At 43.6% G+C, this 21,443-nt stretch overlaps 1 protein-coding gene across 8 annotated transcripts in view; it reads left to right on the forward strand.

Moving 5' to 3' along the window:
- FTO (FTO alpha-ketoglutarate dependent dioxygenase) overlaps positions 1 to 21,443 on the forward strand; it is a 416,527-nt gene that overhangs the window by 171,496 nt on the left and 223,588 nt on the right. For all 8 annotated transcript variants that reach the window (XM_089318677.1, XM_070061822.2, XM_070061824.2 and 5 more), the window contains 2 exon segments: positions 4,598 to 4,677; positions 14,477 to 14,620. In XM_089318677.1, the coding sequence (XP_089174803.1) occupies positions 4,598 to 4,677; positions 14,477 to 14,620 (224 nt within the window).

The following is a 21,443-nucleotide window of genomic DNA, read 5'->3' on the forward strand; positions in this document are numbered from 1 at the left end:
TGTTGAGGAATGTTCCTTCTACACCCAATTTGCTTGGAGTTTTCATCGTGAAAGGGTGTTGTATTTTGTCAAAAGCTTTCTCATCTATTGAGATAATCATATGGTTTTTGTACTTCAGTTTGTTAATGTGATGTATCACATTGATTGATTTATGAATGTTGAAGCATCCCTGCATACCAGGGATAAATCCCACTTGATCTGGGTGAATGAGCTTTCTGGTTTGTTGTTGGATTCAGTTTGCTTGATTATTGAATATCTTTGCATCCAAATTCATCAGGGAAATTGGTCTGTAGTTCTCTCTGTTGTATCTTTTTGAGGTTTAGGAATTAAGGTGATGCTGGCTTCATGGAGGAATTTGGAAGGATTTCCTCCCTTTCATTTCTTTTGAATACCTTGAGAAGAATTGGAGTTAGTTCTTTGAGTGTCTGGTAGAATTCAGAAGTGAATCCATCTAGTCCTGGGTTTTTCTTTGTTGGGAGGGTCTTTATTACTGATTCGGTTTCCATCTTGTTTATTGATCTATTTAGGTTTTCTATGTTTTCATGGCTCAATTTAGGTAGGTTGTATGTGTCTAGAAATCAGTTTCTTCTAGGTTTCCTGGTTTGTTGGCATACAGCTCATTGTAGTAATTTCTGATTTTTTTTTTATTTTTGTGGTATCTATTGTTATATTTCCTTTTTTATCTCTATTGATTTGGGTCTTTACTTTTATCTTTTTTTTTTTTTTTTTTGGTTAGTTGGGCCAGTGATGTGTCAATTTTGTTTAATTTTCCAAAAAACCAGCTCTTCATTCTGCTTATCTTTTGTATTTTTTGCTTTAATTTCGTTTATTTATTCTCTGATTTTAATTTCTTTTCTCCTACTAATTTTGGGTTTGTTTTGCTGTTGTTTTTCTAGGTCCTTGAGATGCATTGATAGCTTATTTATTTGGTGCCTTTCCAATTTCTTGATGTAGACTCCAATTGCTGTAAACTTTTGTCTTAACACTGCTTTTGCTGTATCCCATAAGTTTTGATATGTTCCAGGAATTTTTTAATTTCTCTTTTGAATTATTCTATGACCCATTGTTTTCAGGAGCATGTTGTTCAGTCTCCATGTGTTTGCATATGTTCTAGAGATTCTTGATTTGTTGATTTCCAGCTTCAATCCTTTGTGATCAGAGAAGATGCATGGTATGATTTTTATTTTTTTGAATTTGCTGGGACTTGGATTATGGCCTACCATGTAGTCTATCCTAGAGAAAGTTTCATGCATTGGTGAGAAGAATGTGTATTCTGCAACTGTAGGATTAAAAGTTCTGTAGGTATCTGTTAGGTCCATTTGGTCTATAGTGTCGATTAACTCTGTTATTTCCTTGCTAACTTTCTATCTGAGTGATTTGTCCATTGCTGAAAGTTGGGTACTGAAATCACCCATTACTATTGTATCAGAATCTATGTTTCCCTTTAGATCCACTAACATTTCTTTTAAATAGCCAGGTACCCTGTAATTGGGTGCATATATGTCTTATTATAGTCACATCTTCCTGTTGAATTGATCCCTTAATCATTACAAAGTGCCCTTCTTTGTCTCTTGTTTTTGTGTTAAAGTCTATTTTGTTTTTGTCTTAAAGTCTATTTTGTCTGATAACGAGGTGGTTACACTAGCTCTTTTTTGGTTTCTGTTAGCATGGAGTGTCTTTTTCCATCCTTTTTCTTTAAGTCTGCATATATTTTTGTTGATGAGATGTATTTCTTGTAGATAGCAAATAGATTGGTCTTGTTTTATAGTACATATAGCCAGTCTATATCTTTTAGCTGGATAGTTGAGGCTATTTACATTCAGGGTGACTATTGATAAGTAATGACTTGGCCCTGTCATTTTCCCATAAATATCCCTATTGTTTTCTTTGGATTTTCTTTGTATTTTTACTGGAAGATTTTCTGCCTTCACCTTCTTTCATAGTGATGACCGTGTTTCTGTGTTTCTGTGTGTAGCACATCCTTATGCATGTTTTGTAAGGCTGGACAAATAGTGACAAATTTGTTCAATTTCTGTTTGTTATGAAATGTCTTTATTTCACCTTCATTCATAAATGAAAGCTTTGCAGGGTACAGTATTCTGGGTTGACAGTTTTTTTTCTCTTTAGACTTGGAATATATCTTGCCATTCTCTTCTAGTCTGTAGGGTTTGTCTAATTGGAGATCCTCTGAAAGTAATCTGACATTTCTCTCATGCACATTTTAGAATCTTTTCTTTATGCTTTACTGTAGAGTGTTTGACTAAAATGTGTTGTGATGAGGACCTTTTCTGGTCATGTCTGTTAGGAGTTCTATGTGCTTCCTGTACTTGGACATCCCATTCTTTCTCCAAATGAAGGAAGTTTTCTGTAATTATTTCACTAAAAATACCTTTTAATCCATTCTCTCTTTCCATGCCTTCAGGAACTCCTAAGACCCATATGTTGGGATGTTTGATAGTATCCCATAAATTTCCAACACTTTTTTTACTTTTCTAATTTCTTCTTCTTCTTTTTTTAATCTTACTGTAAAATTTCCAGAGATTTGTCTTCTAACTTGGATATTCTTTCTTCTGCCTCACTGAGTCTGTGAAGGCCTTCCACAGCATTTTTTATTTGTTTTATTGAATTCTTCCTTTCTAATATTTTATTTTGACTTCTCCTTAAAATCTCAATTTCATTGGAAAAATTTTCATTCATGTAATGTATGGATTTTGTTAATTCGTGGATTTGCTTCTGATTACTTCTAAGTAACCCTATGATTGATTTTTTGAATTCTGTTTTCGGCATTTCTTCAAGCTGTTCATCTTCACATGCTAGTATTAAAGTGTTGTTGTTTTCCTTTGGTGGTGTCATGTTGTCTTCTTTATTCTTGTTTCTTGAATTTCTGTGTTTCTTTTTAGGCATTTGTGGGGATACTTCTTGTATCCCTCCCCCCTCCCCATGATGGCTTTTATCTTTGGACTACACCTCTGTGGCTTAGTGGAGCGTCTGCTCTTTCAGTGAATACTCAGAGATGGGTATTGGGTGTGGCCAGGGAGCTCTGTTCAATGCTCCAGGATGAAGGCACAGCCAAGTCGGGTGTGGTCCATCTGCTTTTTTTTTTTTTTCTTCAAAGGGGAGTGTTTGATCAGTTCTGTTGGTGTAGTCTCAAGCTCATCTCCTTTCCTCTAAGGAGACCAGTGCCTGAGCTGTAGCCCCAGTGGGTGCAGTATTTATCCACACTGCCATGAGAAGCACACAAAGCATCTATTCAGTCCTCAGAGCATGGATCCTACAGCAGTGACCGTCACCAGGCAATCAAGGAGCTCTGAATGTGTGGAGCCACCCACAGTGACTAAACCATACCCTGCACCTTCCCACAAAGCCACAGTGTTTTGATAGCCCCAGTACACAAGGCTCCCACAGTCACGAGCTCCCAACCCCCTGTTAGTTCTCCCAGCCAGATTCAGGAGTCTCCTCTCAGCTGATTTCTGGGCACACAGACAAAAGCTGGCACAGCTGTTACATGTGTCCAAAATGGTGCCCACCCTCTATCAGCCAGTTACAGAATGCTGGTGCCGGGTGGTCTGGGAAACAAACATGACCCCCTTTTTTTTCCCCTCTAGGTTGGCAGGTACACTGTCCCCCACAGGGCTCCAAGGTGGACTCCTGTCAGGCTCTCCCTGCAGCTTTATCGCCAGTGGCTTGGGCTGCTGCAGTCTGGTGTCATCTCACTCTGCAAAGCTGGTGCTGAGGCTCTCGGGTGCCAGGGTCTTGAATTGTGCACATCAGCACCCTCCACGCAGATCCACAGTGTCCCTCCAATTTGTGTGGAGTTTCCTCTGCAGTTTTCTCTGTAATTCTTCACTGAGACTGCAGTCTCTCCACTTTTTTTCTAACTATCTTCTCTTGGGCTAGAGCAGCAACCTCCCTCCCTATTCCACCATCTTCACATTAGTTCTTAGAATACAAAACAACTTGGTCGTTGATTTTCTCCCACTGCTTGTGGTTTTAAGAGTACTCTTCAACTGTTGAATTCGCCACCTCCTCCATTCTTGGGTCATGAATCCATAGGCTTGAATTCTCTTCTGAGAGCCAGCCTTACAGCATGCTGAGTTGGTTGGTTTGTTGCCTGGAAAATTGTTAGGGCAAAATTGATACTTTGATTACAGAGAGAAAGACAGATTTTCAGATGGAAGATGTTCAACTCTGAAAAATGGAAAAGAATGCTGGCATGTTCTGAAGACAGCGAGAAGTAGATATATCATGGGAAAGAGAAAGAAGCTCCATCTGTAAATGGTAGACTATGCAGTGTGTGGCATCATGAGACCCACACATAAGTAATGTTGACCACATATCCTATTTGTTGAGGAAAGTTCTGATTGACACTTGTCTTGGAATAATTATTAGTAGCATCCCTTTCCCATTTGAATGAGTCCCCATCCCCATCCTACTTAAAATGAATGGCTTCCAGAATACAAGATAAGTATTAATTCCTTGGTCATTGTCATTCCTTGAATGGTGAATTTTGTGTTTACTTTGTGTCATATTTCAATAGCATATAGTGTATACTTACTTATAAATGTGGGTTTCAGATTTTTTTGTATTTTTCCCACAGATGATCTCAATGCCACCCACCAACACTGTGTTTTGGCTGGTTCACAACCTCGGTTTAGTTCCACCCACCGAGTGGCAGAGGTAAGTGTAAATAAAAATGTGATTCACACTTAATTAGATGTGACAGAAGTGGTTGACTGAGCAATTTATCATAGAGCTTTGGAAGAGTATTTGATAGGAAAATTGCTTCCATCTCACTTGAGTTGGGTCTCTATTTACTGCCTTTTTTTTTTTTTTTAAGCTCTGGGTTGTATTGGATAGTTTTTGTAAAAGTGTGTTCACAGCATGAGATAAGTATATTTTACTTTTCGGGCTTATGTTTCTTGGAGAAGGTAAATGCTGTTGGCAGGTGTTGCTAGTTAGAGGTTTTCTTAGGGGGCTAGAACTGTTAAGGTCAAGGACAAGAGATGGAAAGAGGAAATGGGGTGGATTTGTGTGTATGTGCATGTGTTCACTGTGGCTGGGTTTGGATAGTTGAGAATTTACAGTACCCTCACTTTTTTGGTCGGGCTTCTGGGCAATGTGAATGTAAATTAAGGAGAAAGTACAGTGGTGCCAAGGAATGTCTGAGCCCTCCGGTTGTATTCACAACCCAGACTTTCTGGCTAAATTCTGCCATCACTCACAGCAACTGATGGTCAGTTGATTGGACTAGTTTCGAATGCAAAGTTAAGAGATAGGGGAAGCATGTGATGGGCACCTTAGGGTTCTGTGTGTTTAGTAAAGAAAGCTTCCAGGGGAGTAGTCATGAATGAAATTTCAGGTTGACTTCTTACCCAAGCTTTTTATCCGGGCTTGGCTTTGTAACACCTTTTCAGGGACCTGCAAAGGGACAGATGTGGGAGAGTGGAGCAACCTTAGAAAGTGGCAGGGAAGCACAAGCTCAGGGACTTGTCAGTCTTGAGACTGTGAGTCCAGGAGGCAGCGTCATGTCTTTCGGCCATTAAGTAGCTTTCCTAGTGGACTGACCATGCTGCTTTGGGGCAGACGGGGCAGGTGTTTACACCAAGTTGCCAGCAAGCCCATCGAGCATTGCTTTCCTCCTTTCTCCTCTTTCCCATTCTCTTACTCATTTAATACCTGAGTGCCCATTATGTGTACAGCACTGCCGGCCAGGGAGATGGAGTCGTCAGTGTCACTATTATGTCCACTACCTCTACTGAACCCACATTTTAGCAGGAGAAAGAAATGGTAAATAACCACAAAATACTTATCTTAGAGACCTAAAAGTCAGTCGGTTAGGAAGGAAGGAAGCATTTATAGAGTATCTAGTACGTGTCTTACGTTGTACGAAAAGGCCCTGTTTCCCTTGTTACAGACATCTGTCTTTCTAGTTTTAACCCTCCCAGGAATCCAGTTCCTGTGGACTTAAAGGTGTGACTAATTAGATGTGTCCTTACATCTTTCCTAACCTAACCTGAGAGTGGGAACCAACTTATTAATGCTCTGTTTGGGAGGCTTGTACAAAGTGATGAACACAAAGTTTTGGGAGGGGTCAGCGCTGTGGTATAGAGGGTAAAGCCGCCACTTGCAGTGCCGGCATCCCATGTGAGCGCAGGTTCGAGTCCCGGCTGCTCCACTTCCTATCCAGCTCTCTGCTATGGCCTGGGAGAGCAGTGGAAGATGGCTCAAATGCTTGGGCCCCTTTACCTGTGTGGGAGAATCAGAAGAAGGGCTTGGCTCCTGGCTTCGGATTGGCCCAGCTCAGGCCATTGAGACCATTTGGAATTGGTGAACCAGTGGATGGAATACCCCTCCCCCTCAATCTGCCTCTGCCTCTGCCTCTGCCTCTCTAATTCTGCCTTTCCAATACATAAATAAATCTTTTAAAGAAACTTTGGGGAAACATTTGATGGATATAGCAATTGTTTGTCATTCATACAGTGTTTTATGATGACTGAATGAGTTCACACACATCAGTCTTTTACAGTAGTGACTGATGTACAGTCACATGTTGGCCACTGCTACCATTATTGAATTACTACTACTGGTGCTCCTCCTGCTATTGTCTTTTCATTTCATTCTTTTTTTTTTTTTTTTTTGGACAGGCAGAGAGGACAGTGAGAAAGAGACAGAGAGAAAGGTCTTCCTTTGCCGTTGGTTCACCCTCCAATGGCCGCCACAGCCGGCGCACCGTGCTGATCCGATGGCAGGAGCCAGGTACTTATCCTGGTCTCCCACGGGGTGCAGAGCCCAAGCACTTGGGCCATCCTCCACTGCACTCCCTGGCCACAGCAGAGAGCTGGCCTGGAAGAGGGGCAACCGGGACAGAATCTGGCACCCCGACCGGGACTAGAACCCGGTGTGCCGGTGCCGCAAGTGTCTTTTCATTTCATTCTAATGAAAAACTACAAGGAGGTAGGGAGAGCTAAAGCTCTGTGTGTGAAAGGTTATTTGGTCCCTACTTACATGAAGGAATTTCAAAATGCTCATGGAAAAGTGGAATTAAAAGGTGTTTATTTTGGTTCAAAAATTTTTTTGAAGTTCATGTTTAGTTTTTTCATCTTATGCATTTTCCATTAACCTCAAGAATACTCTCTATGCATAGATTTCAGAGTTTCTTTTAATTCCACTTTTTTGTGAACTTTTTGAAATCCTCTCTTTCACTAGAATGTACATAATAAAGTAAGAGACATTCAACACTCAGTGGGTTTGATTATAAGAATTGCCATTCATTTAAAGTGCAAACTTTGAAAAACTTTCTGGTGTTGAAGGTATTCTTTTAGGCACATGTGAACAGGAATGGTTGATATATTTAGTGCCTTCAAGATGCTTACAATTAAGACTAGGTATAATGTAGAATAGAAAGTAGCACATGGTAGGGCCTGCATTGTGACCTAATGTATTAAGCTGCTGTCTGCATGACTGGCATCCGATACAAACTCTGGTTCGAGTTCCTGCTGCTCCAATTCCGATCCAGCGGTGGGAAAGCAGTGGAAGATGACCCAACTCCTTGGGCCCCTGCACCCAGGTGGGAGACCTGGATAAAGCTCCTGGCTCCTGGTTTTTGCCTGGCTCAGCCCCGGCTGTTGTGGCCATTTGGGGAATGAGTTGGCAGAAAAGCCTGACTCTTGCATGGAACTAGAATGTGAAGGATCCTGGTCATAAAATTGTGTGTTTGAACTTAAATTGTCAGGCAGTTGCAGGCTATTGATGATCCCTTATTGACATATTGGAAAAAACTTTAGGAAGATACAAATGATGAGGACATTGCTTGAACTTTTCAGAATATGAACTAAGGTAGTAGCAGCAAGAAAAAAAAAAGATTCCCATGAATAATATAGGAGACAAAGTCTGACAATGACTATGAGTTCCAAGTCTGTGTGATTCAGGGATAACATGACTATTAGTAAGGACAGGGAGGGGAAGATAATAATTAGATCAGTTTTGAACAGGCTGAGTTGTAACTGCTGAGTATAGAGTTCCAGCAGACAAATGGGAATGTGGACTTAAAACTTGCAGGGGCTGGCGATGTGGCGCAGCAGGTTAACGCCCTGGCCTGAAGCTCCGGCATCCTGTATGGCGCCAGTTCAATACTCAGCTGCTCCACTTCCAATCCAGCTCTCTGCTGTGGCCTGAGAAAGCAGTAGAAGATGGCCCAAGTCCTTGAGCTCCTGCACCCATGTGGGAGACCTGGAAGAAGCTCCTGGCCTCTGGCTTTGGATCAGTGCAGCTATGACCATTGCAGCCAATTGGGGAGTGAACCAGCGGATGGAAGGCCTCTCTCTCTCTCTCTCTGCTTCTCCTCTCTCTCTGTGTAACTCTGACTTTCAATAAATAAATCTTAAAAAAAAAAATTTGCAAAAGAACAAGACACTGCTCATCTCTACCCCTTGCAGTAAATACACACACACACACACAAAATCCCAAAGGAAGCCCTTTGGAGTGCAGCATTAGAAGCAACCCCTTAACCTTGTTTGCTTTTTTCCAGGTGGACCAGTTTCATACTGAGCAGCATTGCTTTCAAAAATATCCTGGAGCTTAGATTTCTCTGATTAGTCATGGCTGTCTTTGTGTCTTCTGATTTTTAGCCCAAATTTTGAGCATTCATTAATTTTAAAGAAAAAAAGAGGAATCATCTATAGTGACTCTCCTGAGAGAGAACCTTTACACCAAATCTGTGATCGTCACGTTCTGTGTTTAAGCTACCTGATATTTTACTAATTAAATACATGTAATGTGAGTCATGTTCCTATAATGTAGATCAGCGGCCAGCAAACTCTGGCCTGCAGGCCAGGCCGTTTTTGTAAATGCATCACAGCCATACTCATTTGTTGACATTGGGCTTTGGAGCAACAACGGCAGAACTGAGTTGTTCACAACACAGACCTTACAGCCTGCAAAATATCTATTGTCTAGTCTTTTTTTTTTTTTTTTGACAGGCAGAGTGGACAGTGAGAGAGAGAGAGACAGAGAGAAAGGTCTTCCTTTTGACATTGGTTCACCCTCCAATGGCCACCGCGGCCGGCGCATCGCGTTGATCCAAAGGCATGAGCCAGGTACTTTTCCTGGTCTCCCATGGAGTGCAGGGCCCAACTACTTGGGCCATCCTCCACTGCACTCCTGGGCACAGCAGAGAGCTGGCCTGGAAGAGGGGCAACTGGGACAGAATCCGGCGCCCCGACCGGACTAGAACCCGGTGTGCTGGCGCCGCAAGGCGGATTAGCCTAGTGAGCCACGGCGCCGGCCTGTTGTCTAGTCTTCTAAGAAGCATTTGCTGAGGGCCAGTGCTGTGGCATAGTGGGTAAAGCCTCCGCTTGTGACTCTGGCATCTCATATGTGAGCTGGTTCATCTCCCAGTTGTTCCACTTCCTATTCAGCTCCCTACTAATGGCCTGGGAAAGCAGTGGAAGATGGCCCCAGTGTTCGGGCCCCTGCACTCTCAGGTGGGAGACCTGGATGAAGCTTCTGGCTTCCATCTGGCCGTTACAGACATTTGAGGAGTGAACCAGATGGAAGATCTCTATGGCTCTCCCTTTTTCTCTGTATTTCTGACTTTCAAATGAATATTTTTTTTTTTTTTTAAAGGATAGCTTGCTGACTTCTGTTAGTAGATGATCCATGTAAACAGGCTTCAATTCACCTTAGGGGAGGACTTTGGTACAGTGGTTAAATTCCTGCTTGAGATTCCTGGATCCTATTTCAAAGTGGCCAGGATTGAGTCTCAGCTCTGCTTCTGATTCTAGATTCCTACTCATGTGTGTCTTGTGGGAGACAGAAAGTTATGGTTCAAGTACTAGGGTCCCTACCATCTATGTGAGAGCCCTGGATTAAGTTCCAGTCTTCTGGCTTTGGCCTGGCCTAGCTCTGGCTGTTGTAGACATTTGGGGAATAAGCCAGTGGACAGAAGATCTCTTTCTGCCTTTCAAATAAATTAATAGTTAATAAAAAATAAAAATCATCTTAAAATTGAAAGTAATCTAAGAAGTCACTATTTTAGGATAAATTTTTTATTTCTGCCCTAATATTCCACCAAAATAAATAATGAAAATATTTAGTACTAACAAAGTTACAGTGAAACTATATATTCATTTACTTCTGGTAGTTTTTCTGAGGAGTTTACTTTTTAGAATACTATGTGGGAATTTGTATTAAGTACCATAAAATTCATGTTCATGGTCTCATAGCACTGTTTTCAGCAATTAAACCTGGGAAATAATTCAGTAAAACTTTATATGTAAATGTTTTTCTAACATGATCAGTAAAAAGATGGATAAGAACTTTAGTGCCTTTATAGTATGTGATCACCTAATTAAATTGCTGACTTTAATTAGCAATCATTGGAAATGATAGTTTTAGATACTTATATACAAACAATGAAAAATATTGTACATGTTGTCATGTACATACTAATTACAACTGAGTAGGGACAGAGACTTACATACAGTAAAATATGTAAATGGTTTCAGGTGGTGGGATTATCTTTTTATCTTATTTATTTCATCTTAAATTATTGTTTACAAATAGGGGATTTTCTTCCCAACACTGAAACTGCACTATTGTTTCCCTCCATGAGGAAGGGAACACAAATTCATGCAACTCTATAACCCTTGCTTATTGTACAGACAGACTTTCTTTTCTACAGTGTTAATACTGCACATCTTATCTGTGCCAAGCAAAATGACTTGCTATTTTCTGTCTATTCACAATGTGTAGGAAACAGATTGTGTTAAGGAAATGATGTTCTGGAAGTCATTTTAGCTAATCAGAGAAGAAATCTATTCAGATGTTTTGGTTGCGGATGACTGGATTATGTCTGATGGCTCTTGACCTGTATTCGACTGTAGTTTTTTCTAGTTGTTATAGAATGTCCATGGGACTCAGCACAGAATATCATTCTTTGCATTTAAATTTTATGTGTAATTATTTATTGAATAAGTAGTTACTTAAATGTTTCAAAAGTTAAAAAAAAAAAGTATGTAAGATTACTCAGTTGAAAGATCTGAACAGAAACACATCTACAAATAAGGTCGATCAAAGACCGGTAAGCACATGGAGAATAGGAAACATTGTAAGTCATTAGGGAAATTCAAATAAAGCCATGAAACGATAACGCTTCATACCACCAGGAAGATGAGAATCAAAAAGATCGTTAGTAGGTATTGATGGGGGTGTGTAGAAAGTGGAGTCCTCATGCAGTGTGGGGTGGGGGGGATGTTTGGTGCTGCAACCACTTGGGGAAGCTGTCAGGCACTTCTTCAGAAGGTCACACCCGAGTCGTTCTGTGACTCAGCAATTTCATGTGAACACTTGTACGTGAAGATTCAAAATAGCTTGACTCATAAAAGTCAAAAAGTGGCAAGAACCCAATGGTTATTGCTTAATGAATGGATAAATAAAATGAGGCCTCTCCATATAGTGGAATATTATTTGTCAGCACAAGGGAATGATATGCATACTACAACATCAGAAAACGTGCTAAGTGGAAGAAACCAGTCACAGAAGATCACCTATTTATTGTATGATTTCGTTTAAATATCCAGAAGAACATATCTTTGGACATAGGAAGTGGATTAGTAGTTTTGTAGGCTTGGAAAGATTCATAGAAATGGGAGGAGATAACTACTAAATGTCTCAGAATTTCTTTTTGGCAGAGTAATATTATTCTAAAATTAATTGTAGTGGCAGTTGAACAACTATAAATGTACTAAAAGCCATTCAATTATATGATTTAAATGGTCGTGTCATATCACTTTATGATACACGAATTTTATCTCAATAAAATTATTACTAAAAAACATTCTAAAATCCAAAAATCCCACCTGTCGCTCCCCCTCTTCGTGGAGGAACGACACAGGACCCTGCGCTGTTCTATCGTCTGCTCGGCCCTCCCCGGGTTTGCTGCTGGTTCTTCCCGGGTTGGCTACTATCCCTTCCACCTCCGTGGAAGGGCAGTTCCCCCTGGCCACATTCCCCACTTCCGCAGGGGAGCGGCACACCGCCGGCCGGCTCTTCTCGGGGGCTGCACAGGTGTTCCTTCAGATAGATGTTCCCCCTTAGATGTTCCCGGTGCATGCCGTCTCTCTCCTCCTTTATAGTCCTCCTCCACCAATCCTAACTCGGCTGCCCACACGCCGAGTACGCTGCTCTCCTCCAATCAGTAGCAAGTCCTACAGTTTATTAGTTGAACTGGAGGCAGCTGTGTGGAAGCTGTTTACTTCTCTCCCAGCGCCATATTGTGGGAGAGCAGATGCATAGAATAAGTCTTAATTCCAGTAACTCAGTCTAGTCCGGTTTGCTCCCCACACCACCAAACCTGCTTTATAGTTCTTTACATCAAAAAAAAAAAACAAAAAAAAAAACTTTGTACACCCAGAAAAAAATTTCATTTTTTTTCTTTTTGGCTGCAAGTATGGATACACCATAGTTCGTATAACGGGTTCCCTGCTGATGGGAAATTTCGGTTGTTTCTAATAATTAGCTATAGTAAGTGGCAGTGTATTTAATAACAATTTGCATCGGTTGCTCCATACCTGGGGAAGTAAAGGTGAGAGTAGGGTAACTTTCAGACTCAATATCATTTCAGAGGACGTAGCAGGGGTGCTGTGGGACAGACGTCAGCGGTAATTCACGTCTAGTCTTTGTTTTCTCTTTGCAGCAAATTGGAGCTGCCTGCCCTTACGCTCTCAGCACTCTGGGGTCTTCATATTAAAATATGCATGAGTCAAGTTTCTGTTTTTTGGCACAGAAACTTTTGTTCCTCCCAGGCTTGTTGATGTCACATTGTATAAAATGGCAGTTAATGTGCAAGGAATTTTTACGCCAGAGGATTAGCCTTCAAAGTTATTTCCATGGGCTTGGTTTAAATGAGAAATATTCAGACAAAAATATTTCAGGGGTCCATATCCCTCACTGTGTCTATAGGATATTTATAGCTTGCTCTTTTTTTTTAAATCATTCTAGGAATTCACTTGATTATCAAACCAAATGGAGCTTGCTTCTATCTGCATCCCCTTCTGACAAATGATCCTGCAAAGAAGGGCTTTGTCCATTGGCCCTCTCTCTGTTTTGCACTCACAGACACAGAGAGGGATGAGCTAGTTATCTGTGTCCCTGCTGACAGCCAGGTACTAAGGTGTGCCTTTGTTTGTGGCTCCAGGGCACAAGCCACAGATTCTTCGTTGTTGGAAGACTCTACTCTGCCGAGGACTCCAACTGTCTAATATAGGCCATTTGTAGAAAAGGAAGATGAGCTTTTCCCCCTTGTGTTCATGCTTTTAATCCCCCCTGCCTCCATCATTGCTTTTTTTTTTTTTTAAAGATTTTTATTTATTTATTTGACAGGTAGAGTTACAGACAGTGAGAGAGACAGAGAGAAAGATCTTCCTTCTGTTGGTTCACTCCCCAAACGGCCGCAACGGCCGGAGCTGCACCTATGCGCAGCCAGGATCCAGGAGCCTCTTCCAGGTCTCCCATGCAGGTGCAGGGCCCAAGCACTTGAGCCATCTTCTACTGCCTTCCCGGGCCACAGCAGAGAGCTGGACTGGAAGAGGAGCAACCAGGACCAGAAGCCGGCACCCATATGGGATGCCAGTGCCGCAGGTGGAGGACTAACCTAGTGCACCACAGTGCCGGTCCCCATCCATTGCTTTTCTATTTTGTGTGCTTTTCAGCCAGTTCTATGGCCTGGTTACTTTCCTCTTTCATGGTTAGGCCTCAGGGCACTCAAAATAAAGCCTGTGTCCTTGACTTGTTGGTTAGTTAGCCACCATCCAATAATTATTTTAAATTTTTATTTATTTATTTGAGAGAGTTACAGAGATAGAGGGAGAGACAGAGAGAGAGGTCTTCCATCCTCTGGTTCACACCTCAAAAACCACAATGGCTGGAAATGAGCTGATTCAAAGCCAGGAGCCAGTAGCTTCTTCCATGTCTCCCATGTGGGCACAGCGGTCCAGGCACTTGGGCCATCTTCCGCTACTTTCCCAGGCCATAAGCAGGGAGCTGGATTGGAAGTGGAGCAGCCAGGACACGAACTGGTGCCCATCTGGGATGCCGGTGCTGCAGGCGGATGCTTAGCCTACTATGCCACAGTGCTGGCCCCCCAATAATTATTTATTAAGTCTCATCTACATTTAGGACTTAATTCTAAAAGTTGTAGTTTATGGAGAAAATGAATATAAAAATAGGGCGAGAGCCTACTGTTTAGTTAAGCTGAGAGGCCCATGATAAAAGTCGGGGAGCTGAGTAGCCTCCGTGAGGCCAAGCTGGCGGCACAACATCCAGCGAGCAGACGGTGGCAGAATTCTTCAGTTAGCAGTGTGGCTGTGGGGATGGCTGGTGCATGCTCAGAAGGGCGACACGTGTGAATATTCCCAGGAAGAGTGGCACATGCACATGGACCTTGCTCGTAACCTTGACTGCTGGCTCTGTCTTGCAGTGCTCAATGGGAACCTTGGACTACATCTTACAACGCTGCCAGTTGGCTCTGCAGAACGTCCGTGATGATGTGGATGGCACTGCTGTCACTTTGAAGTCGTTCGAGCCTGCAGTTTTGAAACAAGGAGAAGAAATTCACAATGAGGTGAGGACTTTCAAGGACTTATGGGTGTTCTGAAAAATCTATTCTAGTTGTAAGTTAACAAATTCATCCACTGGTACAAGACATGAGACTGTTAGGTCCCCGATGAAAGACTGTTTATTAAACCAACAGCAGAAGCCAGAGTAGCAACATTTTTGTGCCTGTTCCCTGACTTAGTCCATTTGGGCTGTTACAATAATATGCCATGTAATAGGTCACACCCAAACAACAGAAATGTGTCCTCACAGCATGACTAAGAAGCTAGAAAACCTATGTCTGGTGAGGTTGTGACATTAGGAAATGTCCTAAATGGTGCTTTCTCACTGTGTCTTCACATGGTGGCCAGGGCAAGCAGGCTGCCTTTAATTAGGTCACTAAGCTCGTGAACTGTCACCCTCCAAAGGCCTCACCTCTTAATACCACCACCATGGAGGCAAAAGGATTTTGACATAAGAAGTTCCAGGGCCGTGCAAAAATTCGGAGCATGACATTCTCCAAGTCTGTATTTCCACGTGGTGATGCAAGGAGGCTGGGTGACACGTGCCTGTGGAGAGGGTGCAGTCCAGGAGAGGAGCCTTGACTAGGCCAGTGGAATCTTCTCCAGTGGATGGTTGGCACGTGTGTCCTTTGCACTAGAGGAAGACACTGTCTGTCCCTTCCAAGGCTGTTTGCGATGCACCTGATCTTCCAGTGAGAATGTGAAACAGGTCAGTCAGTGCCTTGCCCACAAGATGTGCCCAAACACAAGGGATTCAGGAAGAGTCCCCCACCAAGGACTGAAGGTAGGCCCTAGGAACAAGTGACAATGTCTTGCCTTTGATTAATGCAGTTAAGTTGCGACTCTGCTGTCCGGGAGACCAGCAGGTCTAGATCACATGAGTTAATGTTTCACAGCCATTATTTATTATTATTATTATTATTATTATTATTGACAGGCAGAGTGGACAGTGAGAGAGAGAGACAGAGAGAAAGGTCTTCCTTTACTGTTGGTTCACCCTCCAATGGCCGGTGTGGCCGGCGTGATGCAGCCGGTGCATCGCGCTGATCTGAAGCCAGCAGCCAGGTGCTTCTCCTGGTCTCCCATGGGGTGCAGGGCCCAAGCACTTGGGCCATCCTCCACTGCACTCCCTGGCCATAGCAGAGAGCTGGCCTGGAAGAGGGGCAACCGGGACAGAATCCGGCGCCCCGACCGGGACTAGAACCCGGTGTGCCGGCGCCGCAGGCTGAGGATTAGCCTATTGAGCCACGGCGCCGGCCTCACAGCCATTATTATTCTCATTAACACCCATTCAAATCATACTTCACTTTTGGACTATCTATATTGTTAGCTATATAACATTTTTCTTTAAATCAACTAATTTTCACATAAATAAATTTCATTATGATGGAAACTTTATATTGCCACTTCAAGTGGAAATTCAATATGATTAGCCAAAAGAGCAAATAATCAGAAAAATACAATGAATGACAACAGAGCAGTTTTACTATACCATTCACAGATACTCTCCCAGAAAGGAGTCTCTGAGTTGAAAGTCTCTATTCTTCATAAGAAGGAGATTAGTGGTAATGGTTGTACAACTTAATGAATTTTTAAAAAAATCATGAATTGTCCAGTTAAAATGGGTGGTTGTCACAATTGGTAAGTTTTATGTAAAAATATTAAAAGAGGGGCTGGTATTGTGGCACAGCAGGTTAAGCTGCAGCCTGTGCTGAGCTGTGGCATTCTGTTTGAACACTGTTTCAAGTCCCAGCTGCTCCACTTCTGATCCAACTCCCTGCTAATGCACTTGGGAAGGCAGCAGATGATGGTCCAAATACTTGTGCTCTGGCCATCCAAGTGGGAGACCCTGATGGAGTTCCTGGCTCCTGGCTTCTGCCTGGCCCCAGTCCTAGCCATTTTAGCCATTTGGGGAGTGACCCAGTGGATGGAAGCACTCCCTCTCCCTCCCCTCCCCCTCCCCCCTCCCTCCCCCTGTTCCCCTCCCCCTGTCCCTCTCCCCCTCCCCCCCATCTCCCTCCCCCCTCCACCTCTCTCCCTCTCTCCCTCTCTCCCTCCCTCCCTGTGGTGGAATGAGAAGGCCATGCCAAGATGGCCACTGGCAACAGAAACTGCCTGGCAACAGGCTGTGATTGGATGAATTCTGAAACCACATGGCAAATGGAGCCTGCCTGGCAATAGGCTGTGATTGGATGGCTTCAGAAACTGCCTGGCAACAGGGTGTGATTGGTTAGGGCATAGACTGCCCCTTGACCGGATTGGCTGCCTTGGCTATATAAGCTGCTGTATAACTGAAATAAACGAGTCTGCAGGCAGCTGCCTCTGGCCTGCTTTCACTGGACTCCTGGGGTTTGTGTGGGGACTCCGTGCCTCTTGCCCCCACCACGCTCCTCCTCTGAGAACAAATCAACCTCAACACCTCCCTCTCTGACTCTGCCTTTCAAAACAATAAATCTATCTTTAAAAAAATAAATAAAAATGTTAAAAGCAAAAGACATTAAAAAGTCATAGAGAATTACTGAAGATTGTCACCATCTGAGACTTTCTCTTTGATATAGTTAGAAGGATTGAAGGCGAGTTCCGAACACAAAGGTGTTCTCATTTGCTCTTTAAATAAATGATTACCGAGCATGTGCCAGAGACTCTTCTGGGTGCGTTAGGGTAGATTGGTAAATAAAATAGACAGCCTTCTATATAGGGAGATGACTATGAATAATAAACACAAACTTTGGAGAATTATGTAGTATGTTAGAAGTTGACGTGGAAAACAGGACGAGGTAATGGAGACTTCGGGAGAACCAGAGAGCATCGCTATTGAAAAGACATCCGCTGAGCAGAGACCTGCAGGAGGGAGGGAGGGCGTCGCCTGGGTGTCTGCGGAGAGCATTTCCGACGGAAGGAGCGACCACTGCAAGCTGGCGAGATGCTGGTGTTCGTGGGTAGGTCAGGGGCAGGTCTGTTCGAAGAGAGGAAGTGAGGCTGCGAATTGTGAGGTGTGGTCACAGAGATGGTGCTCGGAGACTGGGGAGCAGTGGATTGTAAGGGTCTTCCGAGGCCTTCGTAAGCAGGGGACATTTTCTTTTAACTCTTTGGGAAACAGGGAGCCACTCAAGAGTTGTGAGCAGAGGAGAAACAATGTCTGCTCCCACAGTTACACAGAATGCCTTTGAAAAGATACATAATTTCTCATCTCCAGAACCGAAGGAGGAGACACGGTGCTTTTTGGGGGACGACTCCCCCTTATTTATTTATTTATTTATTTATTATTTTTTTGACAGGCAGAGTGGACAGTGAGAGAGAGAGAGAGAGAGAGAGAGAAAGGTCTTCCTTTGCCGTTGGGCTGAGCTGCACCCAGAGCTCAGTACTGTCCTGCTTTGTTTCAGTCAACCCTTGCTGAGAGCTAGAATGTCGCTCACTTAGGCGCCTGGCAACCTCTCTGAACGATTCCTGGGAGCAGAGTTTTGTCTTTCTCCGTCTTTGCACTGTAAAAACTCTAATGTGGAAATTTAGTTACCTCCTTCCCTACAAACTTTGCAGTCGCAGTCATAAGGGTCAGGCCCGCAGGCTGGCTGCTTTCTTTAACAAGCCTGTGGGCTACTGTGTCTTCCTGTCTCAGATGTTTCATTGTCAGTGGACAGGGGAAATCTGTCAAATCACACCATTTACCTAACAGTAGAATACCATCCTCCACGTCCAGCTGTTTCAGCGTGCTGGCTGCTTGGACATTGTGTGTGTTACAGAGGTGGGGCTGAGATGTATCAGGAATCTTAGGCCCACCAGGCCAGGCTGCGGTCGAATGGAGAGAGAGGCCTTAAATCTGAACAGCGTAGAGTGCCAGATTTTGGCTCCCTCCTGTCTTTGATTCTTCAAGGTCATATCCTTATGTTATGAATTATTTCCATCTATCAGGGCACAGCTTTGGATACTGTTTGTTCACCCTAGGAGTTAGCCCAGGATCAAGAACTCCCATGCTTAGTCTCTACTGCATCCTCTTGTTAAACAAACACACAAATGTCCGTAGTAGTTACACCATTTTCTTCCTGTTGGCTTTCTTCTTGCGGCACTGGCGCTCCAGGTTCTAGTCCCAGTTAGGGCACTGGGTTCTGTCCCGGTTGCTCCTCTTCCAGTCCAGCTCTTTGCTGTGGCCCAGGAAGGCTGTGCAGGATGGCCCAAGTGCTTGGGCCCTGCACCCGCATGGGAGACCAGGAGGAAGCACCTGGCTCCTGGCTTCGGATCGGCGCAGCGTGCCAGGCGTAGCAGCCATTTGGGGGGTGAACCAACGTAAGGAAGACCTTTCTCTCTGTCCCTCTCTCTCTCTCACTGTCTAACTCTGCCTGTCAAAAAAAAAAAAAAAAAAACAAAAAAAAAAAAAAAAAAAAAACCACGTGCCTTGGCTGGACTAATTACAGGATGAAGTCTTTGGTTTTACATGCTCTCTGGCTCTGTGGGTTTAGGAGTGGCTTGTTTTCCTTGTCTAGGATGGTTTCTAACTTAGCAATTTAGGGACTTTTGGCAGAGGAACTGAGTAACTTTTAGATATTTTTCCCAACTTAAGAGGCTTAGATGAGTTCTTTTGTTTGGTAATAAGAGGAATCTTCTTCTGTATTATTTAATGGTCTGTTTTCCTTCTTAAAAATAGTAAAATATGAGGGCTGCATTGTTGCGCAGTGAGTTAAGCTGCAGCCTGTGACACTGGCCTTCTGTATGGCATCGCTGGTTAAAGTCCTAACTGGTTGGCTTCCTATCCATCTCCCTGCTAATGCACATGGGAAAGCCATGGATGATGGCCCAAGTGCTTGGGCCCCTGCCGTCCACACTGGGGACCTGGATGAAGTTCCTGGCTCCTGGATTTGGCCTGGCCCAGCCCCAGCTATTGTGGACATTAGGGGAGTGAACTAGCAGGTAGAAGATCACTCTGTCTCTCTATCCCCTGCCATTCTGCCTTTCAAATAAATAAATATACAAATATTAAAAACCATAAAAAGTGGAATCTGTGTCTTCATTTCTCATAAAGTCCCCCCTTGAAGAATGTACTGTGTCGTGGCACTGTTTTGTCCCGGTTTCCTCTTGATCAGAGCTGCATCATCCGTACAACTGTGATGAGAGGGTCTCTTTGTAGATTGAGCCTTAGCATCTCTCCCTGCCTACTTTATTTTCCAGTGAAATCATTTATTTTGGTTGGTAAAATGAGACATTCACCCCAAGGAGCAGTGTTCACGTTTCTCATGAGAGAAATTCATGGCCAACCTGGGGCCACATCAAGAGCCTAAACAAACTTGACAGAAGAAAAGCAAATGACAATTGCTTATCTGTAGAAGTGATGGCGATAGATGGCAACGAGATTGTGATCTAGTGGCTCAGAAATATCATTTGGGGATCTGAGACGTCCTGTTCGGTGTGTAAGCGCCCAGTGATGGAGGTTCAGATAGGTGTGTGGATTCTGTTTCTTCCTCCCTTACAGTCTTGTCCTAGGTGTTTGGTGGAGAACAACTTTTCTTGAGTGATCTCTTTTTTTGACTATAGCATGGAGCAGGCAAGTGCAGGTGAGTTACAGAAGAGGGCCTTCTGGATGGCACCTGTGTACCCATAGCTCCTGGGAGCATTTTTGTTTTTCGCTGCCCAGGAGGCCCATCAAGACCCTGCAGGGCCTCTGGTTGTCAGGGAACCTTCTGATGGTGATGGGCATTAATTCCCTTGAAGACTGGGGAAGTTCACATCATACATGAGGGTAAGGAATACTCAGAAGACCCAGAGAGAGCATATTTATTTGAGAGGTAGAATTATAGCCAGAGAGTGGAAGAGACACAGAGAAAGGTCTTCCATATGCTGGTTCACTCCCCAAATAGCCATAATGACCAGAACTAGGCTGATCTGATGCTAGGAACCAGGAGCTTCTTCCGGGTCTCCCATGCAGGTGAAGGGGCCCAAGGACTTGGGCCATCTTCTGCTGCTTTCCCAGGCCATAGCAGAGAGCTGGATTGGAAGAGGAGCAGCCGGGACACAAACCAGCACTCATGCAATGCCAGCACTGTAGTTGGAGGCTTAATCCGCTACACCACAGCTCTGGCTCCAACAGCTTGTCTCCCACTTCTGCTGTGTTAGCTGGGAGCCTCCTTGGAGGGACTGTGCTCTGGACAAGGGTGAAGACTCAACCCCTGTCCTGGCTAGAACTTGATCACTCATTCAATATGGTTAGGATTTCACCACTTTAGCCCTGAAGTTATAAAGATTCCATTGGATCCCAAGTCCTACCCCTTTGGTGTATGTGTGTATGTATGTTTTAATTTTTATTTATTTGTTTTGTTTGTTTGAAAGACAGGGATAAAGAGACAAGGAAAGATCTTCCATCTGCTGGTTCACTACCCAAAGGCTTGCACTAGCCAGAGTAGGGCCATGTTGAAGCTAGGAGCAAGGAATTCAACCCAGGTCTCCCACGTGTGTGTAGGGACTCAAGGACTTGAGCCATCACCTCTGCCTCCCAGGGTGTGCATTAGCAGGAAGGCAGAAGCAGGAGTAAAACTGGGGTTCAAACCAGGTACTCCTGTATGGAATAAGGGTCTCCTAAATGACATCTTAACCAGTGTGCCAAACGCCCCTCCCATCCTTTGGGTTTTATTCAGTGCCCATCCTGCAATTTTCCTTCTTAATCTCCAGAGTTTAGGGAGTGTTTTTGTTTTGTTTTGTTTTGTTTTTACTTCAAACTTTGAATCAAGTGACTGGGAATGTTTTTTTTGCTTCCTTAACTTTTAGAAAAGAGCCAACTACTTCCCTTGGCAGTAGGAAAACTGGTGAGAGGGACATTTGGTTAAAATCTTATACTGTTATAGC

This window comes from Oryctolagus cuniculus, chromosome 18 (genome assembly GCF_051225735.1).
Source record: "Oryctolagus cuniculus isolate XC-2025 breed Fujian yellow rabbit chromosome 18, ASM5122573v1, whole genome shotgun sequence".
NCBI classification, from domain to species: Eukaryota; Metazoa; Chordata; class Mammalia; order Lagomorpha; family Leporidae; genus Oryctolagus; species Oryctolagus cuniculus.